Source organism: Hyaena hyaena, unplaced genomic scaffold, assembly GCF_003009895.1.
Source record: "Hyaena hyaena isolate Hyena2069 unplaced genomic scaffold, ASM300989v1 scaffold_155, whole genome shotgun sequence".
Classification (NCBI taxonomy): Eukaryota; Metazoa; Chordata; class Mammalia; order Carnivora; family Hyaenidae; genus Hyaena; species Hyaena hyaena.
The window spans coordinates 1,471,407-1,487,891 of NW_024080787.1; the positions used below are offsets into that span (position 1 = coordinate 1,471,407).

The 16,485-nt window shown below is 43.7% G+C and overlaps 1 protein-coding gene across 1 annotated transcript in view; it reads left to right on the forward strand.

The window, feature by feature from the left end:
• Window positions 1-696: 696 nt before the first annotated feature.
• LOC120236470 (ectonucleotide pyrophosphatase/phosphodiesterase family member 7-like) overlaps window positions 697-16,485 on the forward strand; it is a 37,812-nt gene continuing 22,023 nt past the window's right edge. The window contains exon 1 of the mRNA XM_039239297.1: window positions 697-946. Coding sequence (XP_039095228.1) covers window positions 697-946 — 250 coding nt within the window. The remainder of the gene's footprint in view (window positions 947-16,485) is intronic.

The following is a 16,485-nucleotide window of genomic DNA, read 5'->3' on the forward strand; positions in this document are numbered from 1 at the left end:
ATCTGAAACAGGCTCCAGGCTCTGAGCTAGCTGTCAGCACAGAGCCCAATGTGGGGCTCGAACCCACAAACCATGAGATCATGACCTGAGCCGAAGTCGGACACTTAATCAACTGAGATACCCAGGCGCCCCAACAATATTTTTTTAAAATTCTTATGGGGTACTTCCAACTAATAACCCACCTAGGATTTTTTTTAATTAAGTGAATAGATAATGTATAGCAGCTTCTGGCCTTCACAGGCCCTCAATCCATGGTAGCTGCTTTCGTGGTCATAATGAACAATAATTTGTTCTCCCTATAAAAATAGAATATACTGAGCAAAAGAAAGCACCAATCTAATTACTTCCCCAAGTCTTCACAATAGTGTAATTGATATAAAAGTCCAAAATATTTCACATGGTTTGACTTTTTTTTTCATGGTAACATATGCATGACATAAAATTTTACCATTTTTACCATTTTACAATGTACAGTTCAGTGGCATTAAATGCACTCACAATGTTGTGCAACCATCACCACCATCAATTTCCGGAACTTTCTATCACATAAAACATGACATCTTGTTACACTCCAGGTGTTTTGATCCACAATGGAACACAGGCAGACTTATCAATTTGGACTTTGCTCAACCACAGATAAAAAAGGGAGAAAATGGGAGCAGGCCCACAAACTCTGTGATGTGTGGTGCCTGCAGCATGACAGGGCTTGGGATCCTCACACTGATGCTGCCTGTCCTGTTGGGCTGGGCCAGCTGCCACCCTGTCCCTGGGAGGAAGAACTTCAATAAGTTGCTGCTGATCTCCTTCGATGGCTTCCGCTGGAACTACGACCAGGATGTGAACACCCCCAACATGGACCGCCTGGCCCAGGAGGGCGTGAAGGCCAAGTACCTCACACCACCCTTCGTGACAATGACTTCCCCATCTCACTTCACCACCATCTCAGGTAAGCTCCACTCTCCAGTCAGTCTGCCAACGCTAGTGGAAGCCCCAGGATCTGTCATTCCCTCAGACAGAGCCCATTCTCAATCAGCTCTTGGAAGATCAAGGCACTTCAGGCAAATGGAAGAAGAACTAGCTTAGAATATTCTGGTTGCTAGAACCCCACTAGCTACAGAGCCCCAGCCTCCAGACAGAATCAGAACCACACAGCTGCAGCCTCCCTAGCCTCTGCTCCCTGTTCCCCAGACCCACCCACTCTGTACCTTGCCTTACACACAGTGGCTGGTGATCTTTTCCAAAAAGTAAATTATTAGGGGTTCCTGAGTGACTCAGTCAGTTAAGAGTCTGACTTCAGCTCAAGTCATGATCTCACAGTTTGTGAGTTCAAGCCCCCAGTGGGCTCTGTGCTGACAGCTCAGAGCCCTAGAACTTGCCTCGGATTCTATGCCTCCCTCTCTCTCTGCCCTTCCCCCACTCACGCTCTGCCTCTCTCTCAAAAATAAATAAACATTTAAAAAAATGATTGAAAAGACAAAAGTAAATTATTAAAAGAAATTTATAAAAATAATAAAACATTAAAGTTTAAAGAACTCAATTAGATTAGAGGATTCCCTGGCTTACTATTGAAGAGTTAGAGGGACACCAATACTCTATGAAGAAAATTCAAATGTTGTCTCTCTGTGGCACAGAAAGTCCCCATGATCTGACCCCTGATCCACTCTCTCCTGTCTTATCTCTCTTTCCTTCACACAGTTCTCTCCAGATCACAAAGGCCACCTGCCTGTGCCTCTGCCCAGTCCCCACCTGCCTCAGCACCTTTGCTCTTGTTCCAGCTTACCTAGAACATGTAGCCCAAGTGGGGGATACAACATTAGACAAGAAAATATACTAACAGATCTCATTATAACTGGGAGAGTCACTGAGAAGGAAGAGTTTCTCCAGAAGAAACCAAGGGCAAATTGACTTGAAATTGGAAGCAGGAAAAGGCTCTCTGAGATGGAGAGTTCAGGAGACAAAAGGAAGGAAAAGTTTTCCAGGCAGAGGAAAGAGCATGTTCAAGGTCTCTGTGATAGGAAGGAATGTGGTCATTCCAGAATCCCAATTAGCAGAATGCAAAGGACTCCACTATAGCAAGAATAACAACAGCTTCCTTTTCTCCAACATGGGCCTGAAGCCAGCCATGTGTTGGGTGCTTAGGCTTCAATGTCTCCAACACAATACTGTAAAGCAAGTGTTGTCCCCATTCCACAGATGAAAAAAACTAAAGCTGAGAGAGGCCAAATAACTTATCAGTCACTTGGCCAAGAAATGGGCAAGCAGAAAGCCACGCCTGGAACCAGGGTCTCCCTGGATACATGGAACTGGTTCTTCCCAGCTCTGAGTCTGGAATCCACAAACCCCTCTTGTGGAGTACAGAGTGGTGCCTGGCAGTATGAGCCTCACCCCTATACAGAAAACCACTCCCTTGGGTCCAAGGCAGCTCTGGGAGCCTCTGAAATGATATACAAACTGCTGGTACCTTTTCGGGGGAGAGGGTTTTATCACTTCTGTCAGACTCGCAAAAGGGCCCTTGAGTCAGAAGCTTAAAAAATAAGCTGAACATCCACTCAGAGGGAGATTTGCTGAGAGAGATTTTCTTACATGTAAACTCTTTGAGAGGCAAGTCATTTGGGAACTATTAGTGCCAGGAAGCAGGAACTAAATAGCCCTTTTCTGGAGAAAGCGAATGCTACTTCCCAGTGACGTTAACTTCATAACACTTAAAAGACCTCCCATGGGCAAATTCTGGGTCCCTGAACACTGAGAATGTGATGGGCACAAAATACTATAAGGCATGCCCACTTTTTATTTATTCCCAGAAGATTTTCGATGAGAAGATATAAACAGTGAGAGCAAATTTTAAAAATTATAAAATCACTGTACCTCCTCATCTATATTCATTGCCAGTGGGGAATGGAAATGGGTAGAGCTTCAGTGGAGGGTAATTTGGCAACACCCAATAGAGTCAGGAACACACAAATTTTCTTATTTGGCAATTTCACTTGTTGGAATATCTTACAGATATATATCTGCTGGGTAGAAAACGATGCATGACGTACATGCAAAGTTATTCACTGCATTGGCATTTGTAACCACAAGGGAACAGAAACAACCTAACTATCCACCCAGAAGGGAATGGCTAAATAAAATACCAGATATCCATAGGATGGTATAGTCTGTTAACCTTCAAAAAAAAAAATGAGAAAGTTTTTTGTGCCCTGATAGGAAGCTATCTCCAAAATTGATTCAGTGACAAAAGCAGGATGCAAAGAATGTATGTAGCACGAACATATATGTTGATATAATATGAATGTGTATATATGTGCATACAATTACTTTTAGATGCATCAAGGACCTCTGGATAAATAAACAAGAAACTGGCAATACTGGTTCCTCTAAGGAGAGCACAAAGTAGGAGACTGGATTGTACTCCCTGTATAATTTTTAGATCTTGGACCATGTGAAATGTATTGCCTATAAATAACAAAGCATTATACACAAAATAATCTTTTTAATTCACCCACTGTGGAAAAAAACATGTTCCTTTGAACCTTCTTATTTATAAGTAGACCTGCCATTTATTGAGCAAGTGAACTTTCACTCTGCTTCAACTTTAAAATAGGTTTTTCAACATCAGCTCTACTGACATTTAGGACCAGATCATTCTCTGTGCTGGGGCTGGGCTGGGGGCAGGGGAGGGAGCATCCTGTGCACCGTAGAATGTTGAGCAGCATCCCTGCTCTGTACACCCACCTGATGTACACCCACTCCTCCTCCCGATGTGACAACCTAAAATGTCTCCAGACATTGCCCAATGTCTGCTGTGGGAGCAAACTGGCCCCAACTGAAAACCCCTGTCCTGAATGGTTGAATTTAATACCTGGCTTATCAATAGGCCAAGAAGGTACCATGATCATCAGATCCTTCAACCCTTGTAATGGTGATATGAAATCAGGAGAGTTACCCTCTTTACAGGTGAGATATCTGAAGTTCAAAGATGCACAGATCTTTTCTGGGGCAGAGGCAGGACTCAAACTCAGCCCTGGATGGTTCCAGACACCTGCTCCTCAATCCCTACCGTCCAGGGTGACTATAGCCCATAGTGTCTTTGATTCTGAATAATCATTCCAAACCCCTCTGAGTGTTGTCCATCCTCAGAGCTTCCAGACAATGGGTATATATCTTGAATATGTTGTATTAATGAAACAGAGGCCACCCCAGACCCAGAAAACCCCCCAGCATTTGTCTTCATGAGCTGAGCTCAAGCAGACCTCTGTCTAACTCCAAAGTGCGAAAGAATCATCCATAATAGAAAAAATAATGGTTAAAATTTGTGCTGCCAGCACCCAAAGACCTCATCAGATTCCAGGGTGTAGACCTGACACAAACTATGATAAAGGGGGCTCTCTTAGCTCAACGACCAATTAACTGGTGTTGTTACGAACACCTCGGGGCAATGTAACACAGAAGAGAGGTGATGAGGAAGAGCCTGCTGTGCTGCTTCACACCTCAGCTCCAATACAGGCTCACGTCCAGGAAGCTATTGGCCACTCCCCTGAGCTTCCTAGACAGAGTTCAAGGGGCAGGGACCAGGTGGTCTCAGGCCAGGAGAAGCCATGACCCAGGGACAAGGACCCATGAGCAAGCTTCCCTAAGACAGCTGACTTGGCTGCCCAAGGTTAGAACTCTGGGCCCCCAAGGAATCTGCAGCCCATATCTAGGCAGCAGGGCCTCCTTGGGGCGGGGGGGGTGGGGGGGGGCCGTTAGACGTGTGGGTATCTCAGCCCTCACCCTGGAACCAGAATCACATGACCCTCATCAGCTTTCCCTGTTGCTGGTAAAGAAAGTCTTCCTGGATAGTTTTTAGAGGCCTTCTAACATATTCATTCTTTCATTCGACAATTATTTTAGCATCTCCATTGGACCTGGCAGTGGGAACAATGGCCAATTATGCACTTAAGTGACTCCAAGGTCTTGCCACTTCCTAGGACTTGTCCCAAGACACAGGCTCATGTCCCCTCTGTTTCCAGATCCCACAGATCTTTTCAGGGGTTGTTTCCTTTTCTCTGCAACTCTGCCAGGGAGAAAGATGAAGAGGCCCTTTCATGTGGATCCTTCTGTCCCTTTGCTTCCTTTCTCTGGCAGCTCAGGGAATCAGACAGAGAGATGTGTTCTCACTTGGCTGTGTCCCCCCACAAACCTTTTTCTGCACTGCAGCTCCTCTACGGCTCCCTTTAGGGGCAGAGCTTAAGAGGAATACCTGCTTTCCATGCTTTCTCCCATGGCATCCTCTCCTTGAAGCAGGGAGGACAGAAATCCTGAACAAAAGACTCACGTAGAGAGGATTTCTCAAAACCTGCTATGAATTAAAAATATCCTACTTCATCACCTCTGCACTCAAGAAAATATTTGCATCTTTACAAAGAATGTATATTTTTCCTCCAAGTATTGGCTCCCCAAGCACCACCTAGAAGAGAGGGAAGTGGAGCCCCTATTTAGGACAGAAGCTCCCAAGTGTAAAGCAAGCCTTGGCACTGGAGGAGACATTCTCCCTCCAGCTCCCCAAAGCTGGGCACTCGGTAAGTCTGCACATTAATCAGGCTCATCCCCTCCCCCACTGAATGCACCATTACTTCCTCCAACATAGTTTTCTTCTTCTCACCTGGCTTCATAACCCCCATCCCCAAACTACATGCCACACACACACACACACACACACACACACACACATACAGAGTGGGGCTTCCATACCTGGAAGTTTCTTAAAATAGAATGATGTATTACTTTTCTATGGATGCAGAACAAATTACCATAAATGCAACAGCTTAGAACACCCATGTATTATCTCTCAGTTTCCATGGGACACCAGGAGTCAGCACCACTGAGCTGTGGCCTCTGCTCAGTGTCTCACAAAGTCACAAACAAGGTGTCAGCTGTGATGGGGTCCTCTCCCAAGCTCTCATGGCTCTTAGAAGAATCCATTTCCCTGCAGCTGTAGAATTAATGGCAGCTTCCTCCTTTGATGCCACAGGAGAGGGTCTCCCTGCTCTAGATCCTCTTTTAAGAGCTCACCTAATAGTCAGGCCCAACTTAGATAATCTCCCTTTTGATTAACTCAAACTGAACTGATGAGGGTTCAAGGGATCTGCAAAATCTCTTCAGCTTTTCCATGTTCTCTTGGTTAGAAGCAAGCCACAGGTCTCACCTATGTTCAAGGGAAAAGAATTAAACCAGGCATATATATCAGAGGACAAGAACCTTGGGAACAATTTTGGAATTCTGCCTAGCACAAACAGGCCCTTAATGGGGCTTAGATAAACAGGAGGTGAGCATCAGTCTTTGTGTAAAGACAAAAGGTAACAGGGGATCATGCCCCAGAGTGAAGTTCCAGAAAGCCCACAGAATTATGGCTAACCCCTTAACCCCAAGGGTAGATGTAAGAGGAGCAATAAATGTCCATGGAGACTGGGCTCTCTAATCATAGTGTGTCACCACATCAGTATTAGACCCTTTCTGTTGCTTAGGCAAAAATGAGGAGGAAGACGATGAAGAAAAGAAGAAGGAGGAGAATAAATATTTTGAAAGTATTTATAGTCATTTCCTACAGCTGCCATAACAAAGTACCACAAACTGGGCAGCTTAAAGCAACAGAAAATTATGAAGTGCCTGGCTGGCTCATTTGGTGGAGCATGTGACTCTTCATCTCAGGATTGTGAGTTCAAACCCCATGTTGGGTGTAGAGATTACTTAAAAAAATTTTTAATCTTAGAAAAACACAGAAATTTATTATTTCACAGTTCTGAAGTCCAGAAGTTAGAAATCAAGGTGTTAATGGAGCTGTACTCTCTCTCAAATCCATAAGGAACCCTTCCTGTCTCTTCCTCACTTCTTGCAGTTTGTTGGCAATCTCTGCCATCCATCGGCTTGGTAGATGCCACACTCCTATCCTCCATCCAATCCACAGAATTTTTCCTGTGTCTTTGTTTTCAAATGGCTGTCTTTTTATAAGGGAACAAGTCACTTGGATTAGGGGCCCACCCTTAATGCATGGCCCACCCTTAATGAGCATGACCTCATATCTATATATGACCCATTTCCAAATAAGGTCCCATTCTGAGGACCTGGGGCTTAGGGCTTCACCATCTTTTTTGAGAAACAAAATTCAACTGAAAACAGTACCATAAGACATAACTAACTGATAAATACAGGCATTAGTAATCCAGATCCTCAAATTATGTCATCACAATGATCGATCTCCCTCCTTTTCCCTCTCCCTCTCCTTCTCTGTCTCTAAGAGTGACCACAAAATGTCCAAGACTGGCTCTCATTGGACCAATTTATTTCTCAGAACCAATCACTGTGACCCAGGGGAGGGTGGAACAATGCTGAACACCCAAGCTGAAACTACTTGTCCACCCCTAGTTCGGGGCTAAGGGGGGTAGCAAGCCTCACACAAACCAGGTGGACTGCAATTCAGGGCCGGTGGGTTCCCAGCGGAAAGACAAGAACTGTTATCAGAGAAAAGAGCAATGGAAGAAGGACTAGCAGGGAGCACCGAGGTCTACCACACCAGCCTGGGACTGATGACATAGGGATGGGGGTGTACAATCCAGTGGCCCAGTACTCAGTCTCAAGAAATCACAGCCTCACCTGTGGGGCACCCTGTGGATGCAGTACCCATACCTGCAAACAGCCACCTCCCAGCATGGTGCCCCCAGTCTCCCCAAACTGTCCCAATTCCCCTGAGATCTCACTGAAATGAAAAGCCATTCTCTGAGGGTTAGCAGCTCATTCTGCTAGTTTAAATCACCCGATTCCTTCTCTCTCTCCAGAAGCCTGTACTTACTGCTCCATCACTGGTAATGACAGTGAACATTTCTGCAATCTCAGTTTTTATTGCAAAGTGATTGAGGACCAGTGAGAATAAGTTATGCTACTGAAACTAAGGAAATCCCGCCAAGCAAGTGGTGGGTGGATAGGAAGTCTTATGGCAGCAGCATATATTTTCTCCCCCAAGGAACCTACTGAAAATAAGAAGCTATCACCACCATGTTTCAGACAAAGGCTATAGAAAATGTAAGCTGTGATATTATACTTTAACAATTTTAAATCTAGTCAAATACATATGGATCAGAGGTGAAAGGGGATGCTCATAAGGAGACGATGGTGGAGGATAAAAGTGAGGTCCTCTCTACTCATCATTTTTTCCTTTCTTAGAAGGGCACTGGATGGTAGGCTCAAGATCCCTACCAGTCAGAAAATTAAGCCTCTCCTAATTCCAGAACCCCGCCAGAACAACTCCAAAATCAGAACCACCACTTGTAACCATGTAGACTGTGTACAGCACAATTCTTGGAAGAGCTATTCTCATAAATGCTATGTGGGTGGTGCCCCCTGGAGGTGGGCAGAGCACAATTTGTACAAATGATCAGTTGCTTACGTTCTATCCCAAAAGCAACCTATAAGAGGTAAAAATTCCTCATGGATGTCATAACCAATCATGAATCTGCCTTTCCTTCTGCCTGAGACAAGAGCAAAGGAAGAATGGTCTTTGAGACCAGAGCAGAGTTCCCAATGTCCCACCACTGACATTTTAGAACAAATCATTCTTTGTCTTAAGCAGCTGTCTTGTGCATTGTAGAGTGTTTAGCAATATCCCTCACCTCTCCTCACTAGATGGTATCAGCATCCCTACCCCCTCCCAGTTGTGACAACCAAAAAAGTCTCCAGACATTGACAAATGTTCCTTGGTGGGGGTAGGGGAGGAGGAATCACCCCATAGTTGAGAACCCTTGAACTAGAGGTATAATATGCAAATCATATGTAAATCAGAGAGCCAAAGTTCACCTACGTGACACTCTAACCACTGAAAAAAACAGAGTCTGAAAGAGATAAGAGAGGTAAGGAAAGGGAAAGGAAATTAAATCCCTGATGCTGGTAACAGCACAAGCCCAGCAGATGTTGTTGGAAACCTAGTTAGAAGATGTAAACCTTTTAATCAGCTCCCATCCTGCTCCCCTAGAAACAACTCTCCACTGAAAAAAGTCCTAGAAGTCCACAAAGCCCCAAACACAGATGAAACATAGCAAAGAAAACCACAGATGGAGACAGAAAAGATGTGCTTCCAACACCAATCATTTCCACAAGGAAGGAATAAAGAAGTTATGAAAATAATTGAAAATAAGGAAGGCTGAAATTGAAAAACTAGGGTATTTCCTAACTTTTCATTACACGAATTTCTAAAATGTAGAAAAAGCAGAGAGAATTGCTCAAGGAACACCCTGTACCCATCACCGAGCTGTAATAATTTTTCCACATTTTGGCAATCTTGTTCCATTGTCTCCACCCACTGGACTTTTCTTTCTTCTTTTCTGCCTGCCTTCCTTTCTTTCTGGAACTTTTTTTTTATGTTTATTTTTGAGACAGAGCATGTTCAGGTGGGGAAGGGGCAAAGGGGAGAGGAGGACAAAGGATCTGAAGCAGGCTCTGCACTGACAGCAGTGAGCCTGATGCGAGGCTCGAACTCATAAACCATGAAATCATGACCTGAGCTGAAGTCAGATGCTCAAACGACTGAGCCACACAGGCACCCCATGGAATCTTTTCTTTTAAGTTTATTTATTTATTTTGAGATGAAGCATGAGCAAGGGAGCAGGGCAGAGAGAGAGGGACAGAAGAGAATCACATGCAGATTCGCACTGTTAGCACAGAGCCCAATGCAGGGCTTGAACTCACACACTGGAATATCATGACCCAAGCCAAAGTCAGACACCTAACCAACAGAGCCACTTAGGTGCCCCCTTTCTGGAACCTTGTAAAGCAAATTCCAGACATCATGCCATGTCATCTATAACACATCAGTATAAATTTCTAACCAAAAAATTTGATTTGGTTTGGTTTTTATATGGTCATATAAAAACCATATTTAACACCACACCATATTTAACATGAAGAAATTGGGATTCTTCCAGGTGGAGAAAAGATCTAATTGCCACCTTAGAGATTCTCCTACTAGTACTTTTCAAATTTGAACATGTATATGAATCACCTGGGGATCTGGTTAAACTGCAGATTGCAATTCAATTGGTCTGAGGTGGGGCCATTCCAAGAGGCTCTCAGGTAATGCTAATACTTCAGGTCTAGGGATTACACATGAGAACTAGTCAGCCCAAAATACCACAGCAACTGAGCAAAAACTCATGACTGCTCTGGATTCCAAGGTGTTGAAGTGAGAAAAGTTGGAAGCACTTGAGACTGACAGCACAGGCATATTAGTTTCCTATGGCTGCTGTAACAAAGTACTAAGCTGGGTGCCTTAAAGCAACAGAAAATCCAGTGGCCAGAAGCCCAAAATAAAGGTATCAGTGGGCCATGCTCCCTCCAGAGATTCGAGGGGAGAATCTTTCCTTGCCTCTTTGTCTTCTTGTGGCTGCTAGCATTCCTTGATTTGTAGCCACATCATTCCAATAGCTGCCTCCAAAATCATGTTGTCTCCTTCTTTTCTGTGTCCTCTCCTCTTTTGCCTCTTATAAGGACATTTATCTTTGGATTTAAAGTCAATGTGGATAATCCAGGATGATCTTCTCATGTCAAAATCCTTAATTACACCTGTGAAGACCTAGTTTCCAATAAGGCAACATTCACAGATTCTGAGAATAATACGGCTATATAATGGGGGGGGGAGGGAGAGAACCATTCAGTCCACTATAGTGGTAAGAGGAGAAAATAAAATAAAAAAAAAAAAAATACAAGGGAGAGATCCCATTTCTGTGACAGTAGCCAGTAAGGCAGCTCAAGGGTAAAACTGTGTGTTAATAGAGTTTCCAGATGGAACTCAAGTGCAGCCGTCTGCTTCCAGCTACTCAAAGAGAGAAAGTTTCTGCTTTTGACAGCAGATTAAAGGAAGAGGTATAGAGTGTGAAAGACCATTCTCTGTTGGCCTAGTTTCTAAGGAATAGTGCCTCCGCCTTACGGCCATTCTCAAATCTTGTTCAAGGATAAAAAGATTTACTGATGGCCATAATTAAAAAGCAATGTCAAAAAGAAGCAGCATCAGCGTTTTTCATTTGCACTTACACAGGAGCAAGAGTGGCTTAGTAAAATGGGCATGCTAGGGTTTTATATTCTCTGTCCAGACAAGGGCTGCCATCACGAGTGCTAGTGTTGGGGACAAGCCTCAAGTCTGCAGCAGGAATTGATAAGTTTTAAAATTTTGATTGGTTCACCTGTTCTCATTTCAAGTACTTTTGTTATGGATCCAGTGGGTTATCAACAGGTGGTACCCTGGGTGTAGAAACTTGGGTGAGTGTGGTTTTGAGCATCAGTGGAGGCTGCTTTCCCATCAGTGTCTTCACTGTGTTCCTGAATCAGCTTGTTAGCTTGAGAATGGAACATTGGGTAGATTTAAGGTGGTTAGTTGACTTGATTTGGCAACTGTTCTTCCTGATTTCATACTAGGTGGTTAACAAGACATTTTCTTCTATGGTTTTGGGAATGTGAACTTAATGAGTCACAAATCAGGAGGAAAATGAAGATATGCTTTTAGTTTATATGGTAGATTAGTTTAAAGGAATTAGTGAATAACACAGGCAGTTCCTCAGCATTAAAGTGTGTCTATGCCCAGATGGACTATCTGTAAATATATACTGTTCCACCTGAAAATTAGTAGGTAGGAAGAGAGCAAATGTTTGGGGGTAGAGGGAGAGGAATGCCCTTATTGAGTTATTAAGTTATGGCATGGTTTATTTTAATCCCACTAAAATATCTTTTTTCCCAAATTGACTTTGAACTAAATCAGGTTCTGCCTCCTACTTGTTCAGAGCATACCTGGCCATCTGCAAACAGGACAGAAGTAAGAGGGAGTTTGTTCAATAAAATTCAACAAACATTTGTTGAATGCCTACTAAAGCTCTATGCTTTGTGCCAGGGTGAGACCAAAATAAATGAGGCATAATCCTACTCTTAGGAAGCTTGTAAACTAATACAGAAAACATACTTGTAGGCAATCACCTGAAATTCAAGAGGAAATGAGATGGATGCTGAATGGAAAGTATAAGCAGGATAGAATGGTACGAATGCCATGTGTGCCCAGTTCCAATGACACTCCCTGACAGCCCACACCAATGCTGCGCAGATACTCATTTCTTGCATGATCTGAAGGCCCATGAAGGTTTGAGCCTTGGCAGGTTTAATCTAGGTCTAGAGTCTAGGTCTGGTCTAGTCCTGACCTTAGGATCAGGATATAAAAGAAGTGGCTTTCATCCATCACAAGCCAAGGAATAGCCCAGAACATTGGCAAAAAAAAAAAAACCTGAAAAAATTGCAGGTTCTAGAGCAGGGCTTCTGGGCCAAGGATCCAGGACTGAGATGACAAGAATAAGCCAGTCATGAACCATTTCGAGCATTTTGTCATCATTATAATCAAAAAGGAAAGATCTTCAGCAGTCTTTACTGGGTAGATGCCTGACCCTATCTTAGTTCAAACTTTGGAACTAAACTCTCAAGTCATAAAACAATGGCCAAAATAGTGATCCATCCACAACATAATAGAATAATAGTGCTCACTTATTTCCAAGGACTCAGCATTGTGAGAAGTTTAGGTCATTACTAAATAAGAGCTAGGAAAACTCAGGCTACATAATCCTTGAAGGAAGATAACTGATAACTGGTACAACTCGAGTAGGATATTATAAAACCACCACTATCATCTTCTGCCCAAGCAGCAAACTGCTTAGTTTCAGTAATTAAAAATCACGACAAATACAGCTGACACTTGAACAGCATGGGAGTTGATAGTGGTGAACCCACACACAGTCAAAAGCCCACATATAACTTTTGAAACCCTGAAAACTTAACAACTAATAACCTAACATTTACCAGAAGCCCTACTGATAACATAGCCCTACTGATAACATTAACACATATTTTATATGTTATATGTATTATAGTCTATATTCTCACAATAAAAGAAAATGTTTTCAGAAAGTCATAAGGAAGAGAAAATACATGTGCAGTACTGTACTGTATTTATCAAAAGCAATCTAGCATGTAAGTGGACCTGCACAATTGAAGCCCATGTTGTTCAAGGGTGGACTGCATTTACTCTCACCTTCCACCAGGCTCCAGTGTCACCTTCTCTGTGCAGCCTTCCCTGATCCCCTCTTTTCTGTGTTCCGACTGCACTTTATTCAGCATCTATTGGGGCACTGATCTCCAGCTATGTGAGGGAACAACAGCTGTAAAATAAAGAAATCCTTTCACACCAGCTCAGGGGAAAGGACCACCTTGCAAGACTCTAACAGGCAAACTCGGGGCAAGGGAACCAGATGAGGGACAATTAGGAAAAATGGAAAATGGAGTTAGAGAAACCAGATCTCATTTTTCTGGCTCTCAGAAACCCAGTGGTCCCTATTTTTTAATTTATTTTTTAATACAATTTATAGTCACGGTGGCTAACATACAATGTGTACAGTGTGCTCTTGGTTTTGGGGGTAGATTCCCATGATTCATCGCTTACATACAATACCCAGTGCTCATCCCAACAAATGCCCTCCTCAATACCCATCCCCCACTTACCCCTCTCCCCTGCCCCACCATCAACCCTAACCAAAATCTATAAAGAACTTACCAAACTCAACACCCAAAAAACAAATAATCCAGTGAAGAAATGGGCAGAAGATATGAATAGATACTTTTCCAAAGAAGACATCCAGAAACCCAGTGGTCCTTCTAATCAGCCCCAGGAACTCTCTCACTCACAACCAGCTTTCTCTTTTTGCTGGTGGCCCTCATGGTAGGGTCAAAGCCCACCACCAACTGATTAGTTACTGCATCTCTTGGTTTAAGTCTTGAGAGAAAAAACTGGATTTCTCACCAGTCAACTGAATGTAGGGAGGAGACATTACATGGTACAAATATGGTATCTAGATCTGTCTCTCAGCAGGGCCTATAAGTTGGGAAATCCTAAGAAAGGGTGCCTGTGACCTACTACACTGTTGGTGGGAATGTAAACTGGTGCAGCCCCTCTGGAAAACAATGTGGAGGTTCCTCAAAAAGTTAACACTAGAACTCCCCTATGACTCAGCAATAGCACTGCTAGGAATTTACCCAAGGGATACAGGAGTGCTGATGCATAGGGGCACATGTACCCCAATGTTCATAGCACTCTCAACAATAGCCAAACCATGGAAAGAGCCTAAGTGTCCATCAACAGAAGAATGGATCAAGAAGATGTGGTTTATCTATACAATAGAATACTACATGGCAATGAGAAACAATGAAATTTGGCCATGTGTAGCAACATGATGGACCTTGAGGGTGTTATGCTGAGCGAAATAAGTCAGGCAGAGAAGGACAGATACCATATGTTTGCACGTATAGGAGGATTAGGAGGAACTTAACGGAGGACCAAGGGGGGAAATAGTGGGGGAGAGGGAGAGAGGCAAACCATGAAAGACTCTTGAATGCTGAGAACAAACTGAGGACTGATGGGTGTGGGGGGGAGGGGGGAGATGGGCATGGAGGAGGGCACTTGAGGGGATGATCACTGGGTGTTATATGGAAATCAACTTGACAATAAACTATTTGTAAAAAAAAAAAAAGTTTCAACCATAAAAAAAAAGAAAAGAAAAAATAAATAAATAAATAAATTATATGTGTGGATTCAGGGAAAAAAAAAAAAAGAAAGGGTGCCTGTGAGCATTGCAGTCACCCCTAGAACATGCTCTATTTTTAACTCTCTCCCCCTGACCCCTTGATTGTAAACATCATGGGACAATGGAGGATAGTACTTGGCTCAAAATGTTTGGAAAGGGAGGGTTTGGATCAAACGCTGGATCTGATGGTTTCCTAAATTCACCTTGCAAGTATTTGAGAAATAAATGTCAGTCTCTGAGAATCAAGAGACAGGAGTTGAATCTAGCTGGGTTTGTTCCCACACCTGAAATGCTCAGCTGGGTGAATTTACCCACACCTTGCCATCACTGGTATGGTGTGGGAATATGCATTGTACCCTGATTAACGCATAATTAGCAAGCAGCAGGAATCATGCTCTCTAAGAGAGCTCATCCTACTTCCTGTTTAACTTGTATAATTACCCACATCGCAGACACTGAAATGACATGGATGACAGACTCTCAGAATGGATAAAGCCAGAGAAGACTTTGGAAATCATTAACACTCTCATTTTATGGAAGGGGAAACTGAGGCCCAAGGAGAGAATAAGTGCTTTCAAGAGCCAAAACCAAACTCAGTGTCCCGCCCCTGAGAGCAGCCCCCATCATACTGCAGTGAGGGCAGCATCATCCAACCCAAGTAAAACCAGTTTCTGCTACTGGAACTCCAGGCATGGCCAACAGAGTTGCCTTCACACAACCCTGACTGTTTCCAGAGTAGAAAATGCAATTTTAGTAAAACTGATTGCTGCTCCCTGCAGCTGTTCATTTCTTAGCTTCCCCCCGCCTCCATCTTGTTCTGCCCACATTCCAGAACAGGCCCTTAACCAGGATAAAGAGGCTTGAGCAGCAGGAAGGAGGAACCAAACAGGCAGTAGAAATTTCTGCTAGGTCATTAGTGGTCCCTAGCCACTGGCTGGATTTAGAACATGACTTTAAGTGTCAGGGCGGAAATAACAAAAACACCATGGAGACGGCTCCCTTTTTGCAATTACTGGGACAAGCCACGCCACAGAATGGAAGGGTCATGCTCCCTGAACTCATTTTAGGTTAGTTGTTTGGAACTTGGGTAACATATCTTTGAGAGGAAAATGGATTCTATGATGGGTTCCCAGTCTAGTCTATTTAACTGATATTATAACTGACCTCTGGGTCCCAGAGCCTGGAAGCCAGGATCATTAAGGTCCAGGAAGGGGAGGTTTCCATGTCCATGGCATCCTCTGCTTCCTCCAATCCCTCCTCCAAATCCTCACAGTGGCTCTGAGCCCCCAAGCTTACCCAGATACTGGAGTACTCCAGGTTTTGACAGCTGCCCGCCTTCCCTTTGGTCTCTCAGGGAAGCTGCTATCAACCCAGATTGTGGAGTAATGGGTAATCTGCTAGAACTAATCCACATGCATGTGTGGATGACTAACAGTCCTTGAACCAGTGGCTCTGAAATGTCATTTGGCTTAAGAAAATGCAGGCTCGGGGCGCCTGGGTGGCTTAGTCGGTTAAGCGTCCAACTTTCACTTAGGTCATGATCTCGCGGTTCGTGGGTTCGAGCCCCACGTCGGGCTCTGTGCTGACTGCCAGTTCAGAGCCTGAAGCCCGTTTCAGATTCTGTATCTCCCTTTCTCTCTGACCCTCCTCTGCTCACGCTCTCTCTCTCTCTCCTAGAAATAAATTAAAAAAAAAAAAACATTAAAAAAAAAAAGAATTATTCAGAGATCCAATATGGCAGAGAAGTAGGGGGACTCAAAGTTCCCTTATCACTCACACAGCAGTCTAGAGGCCAGAGAACTTTGAATTCCAAGAATATGGGCTGCAGAGTGACATAGACATCTCCAGG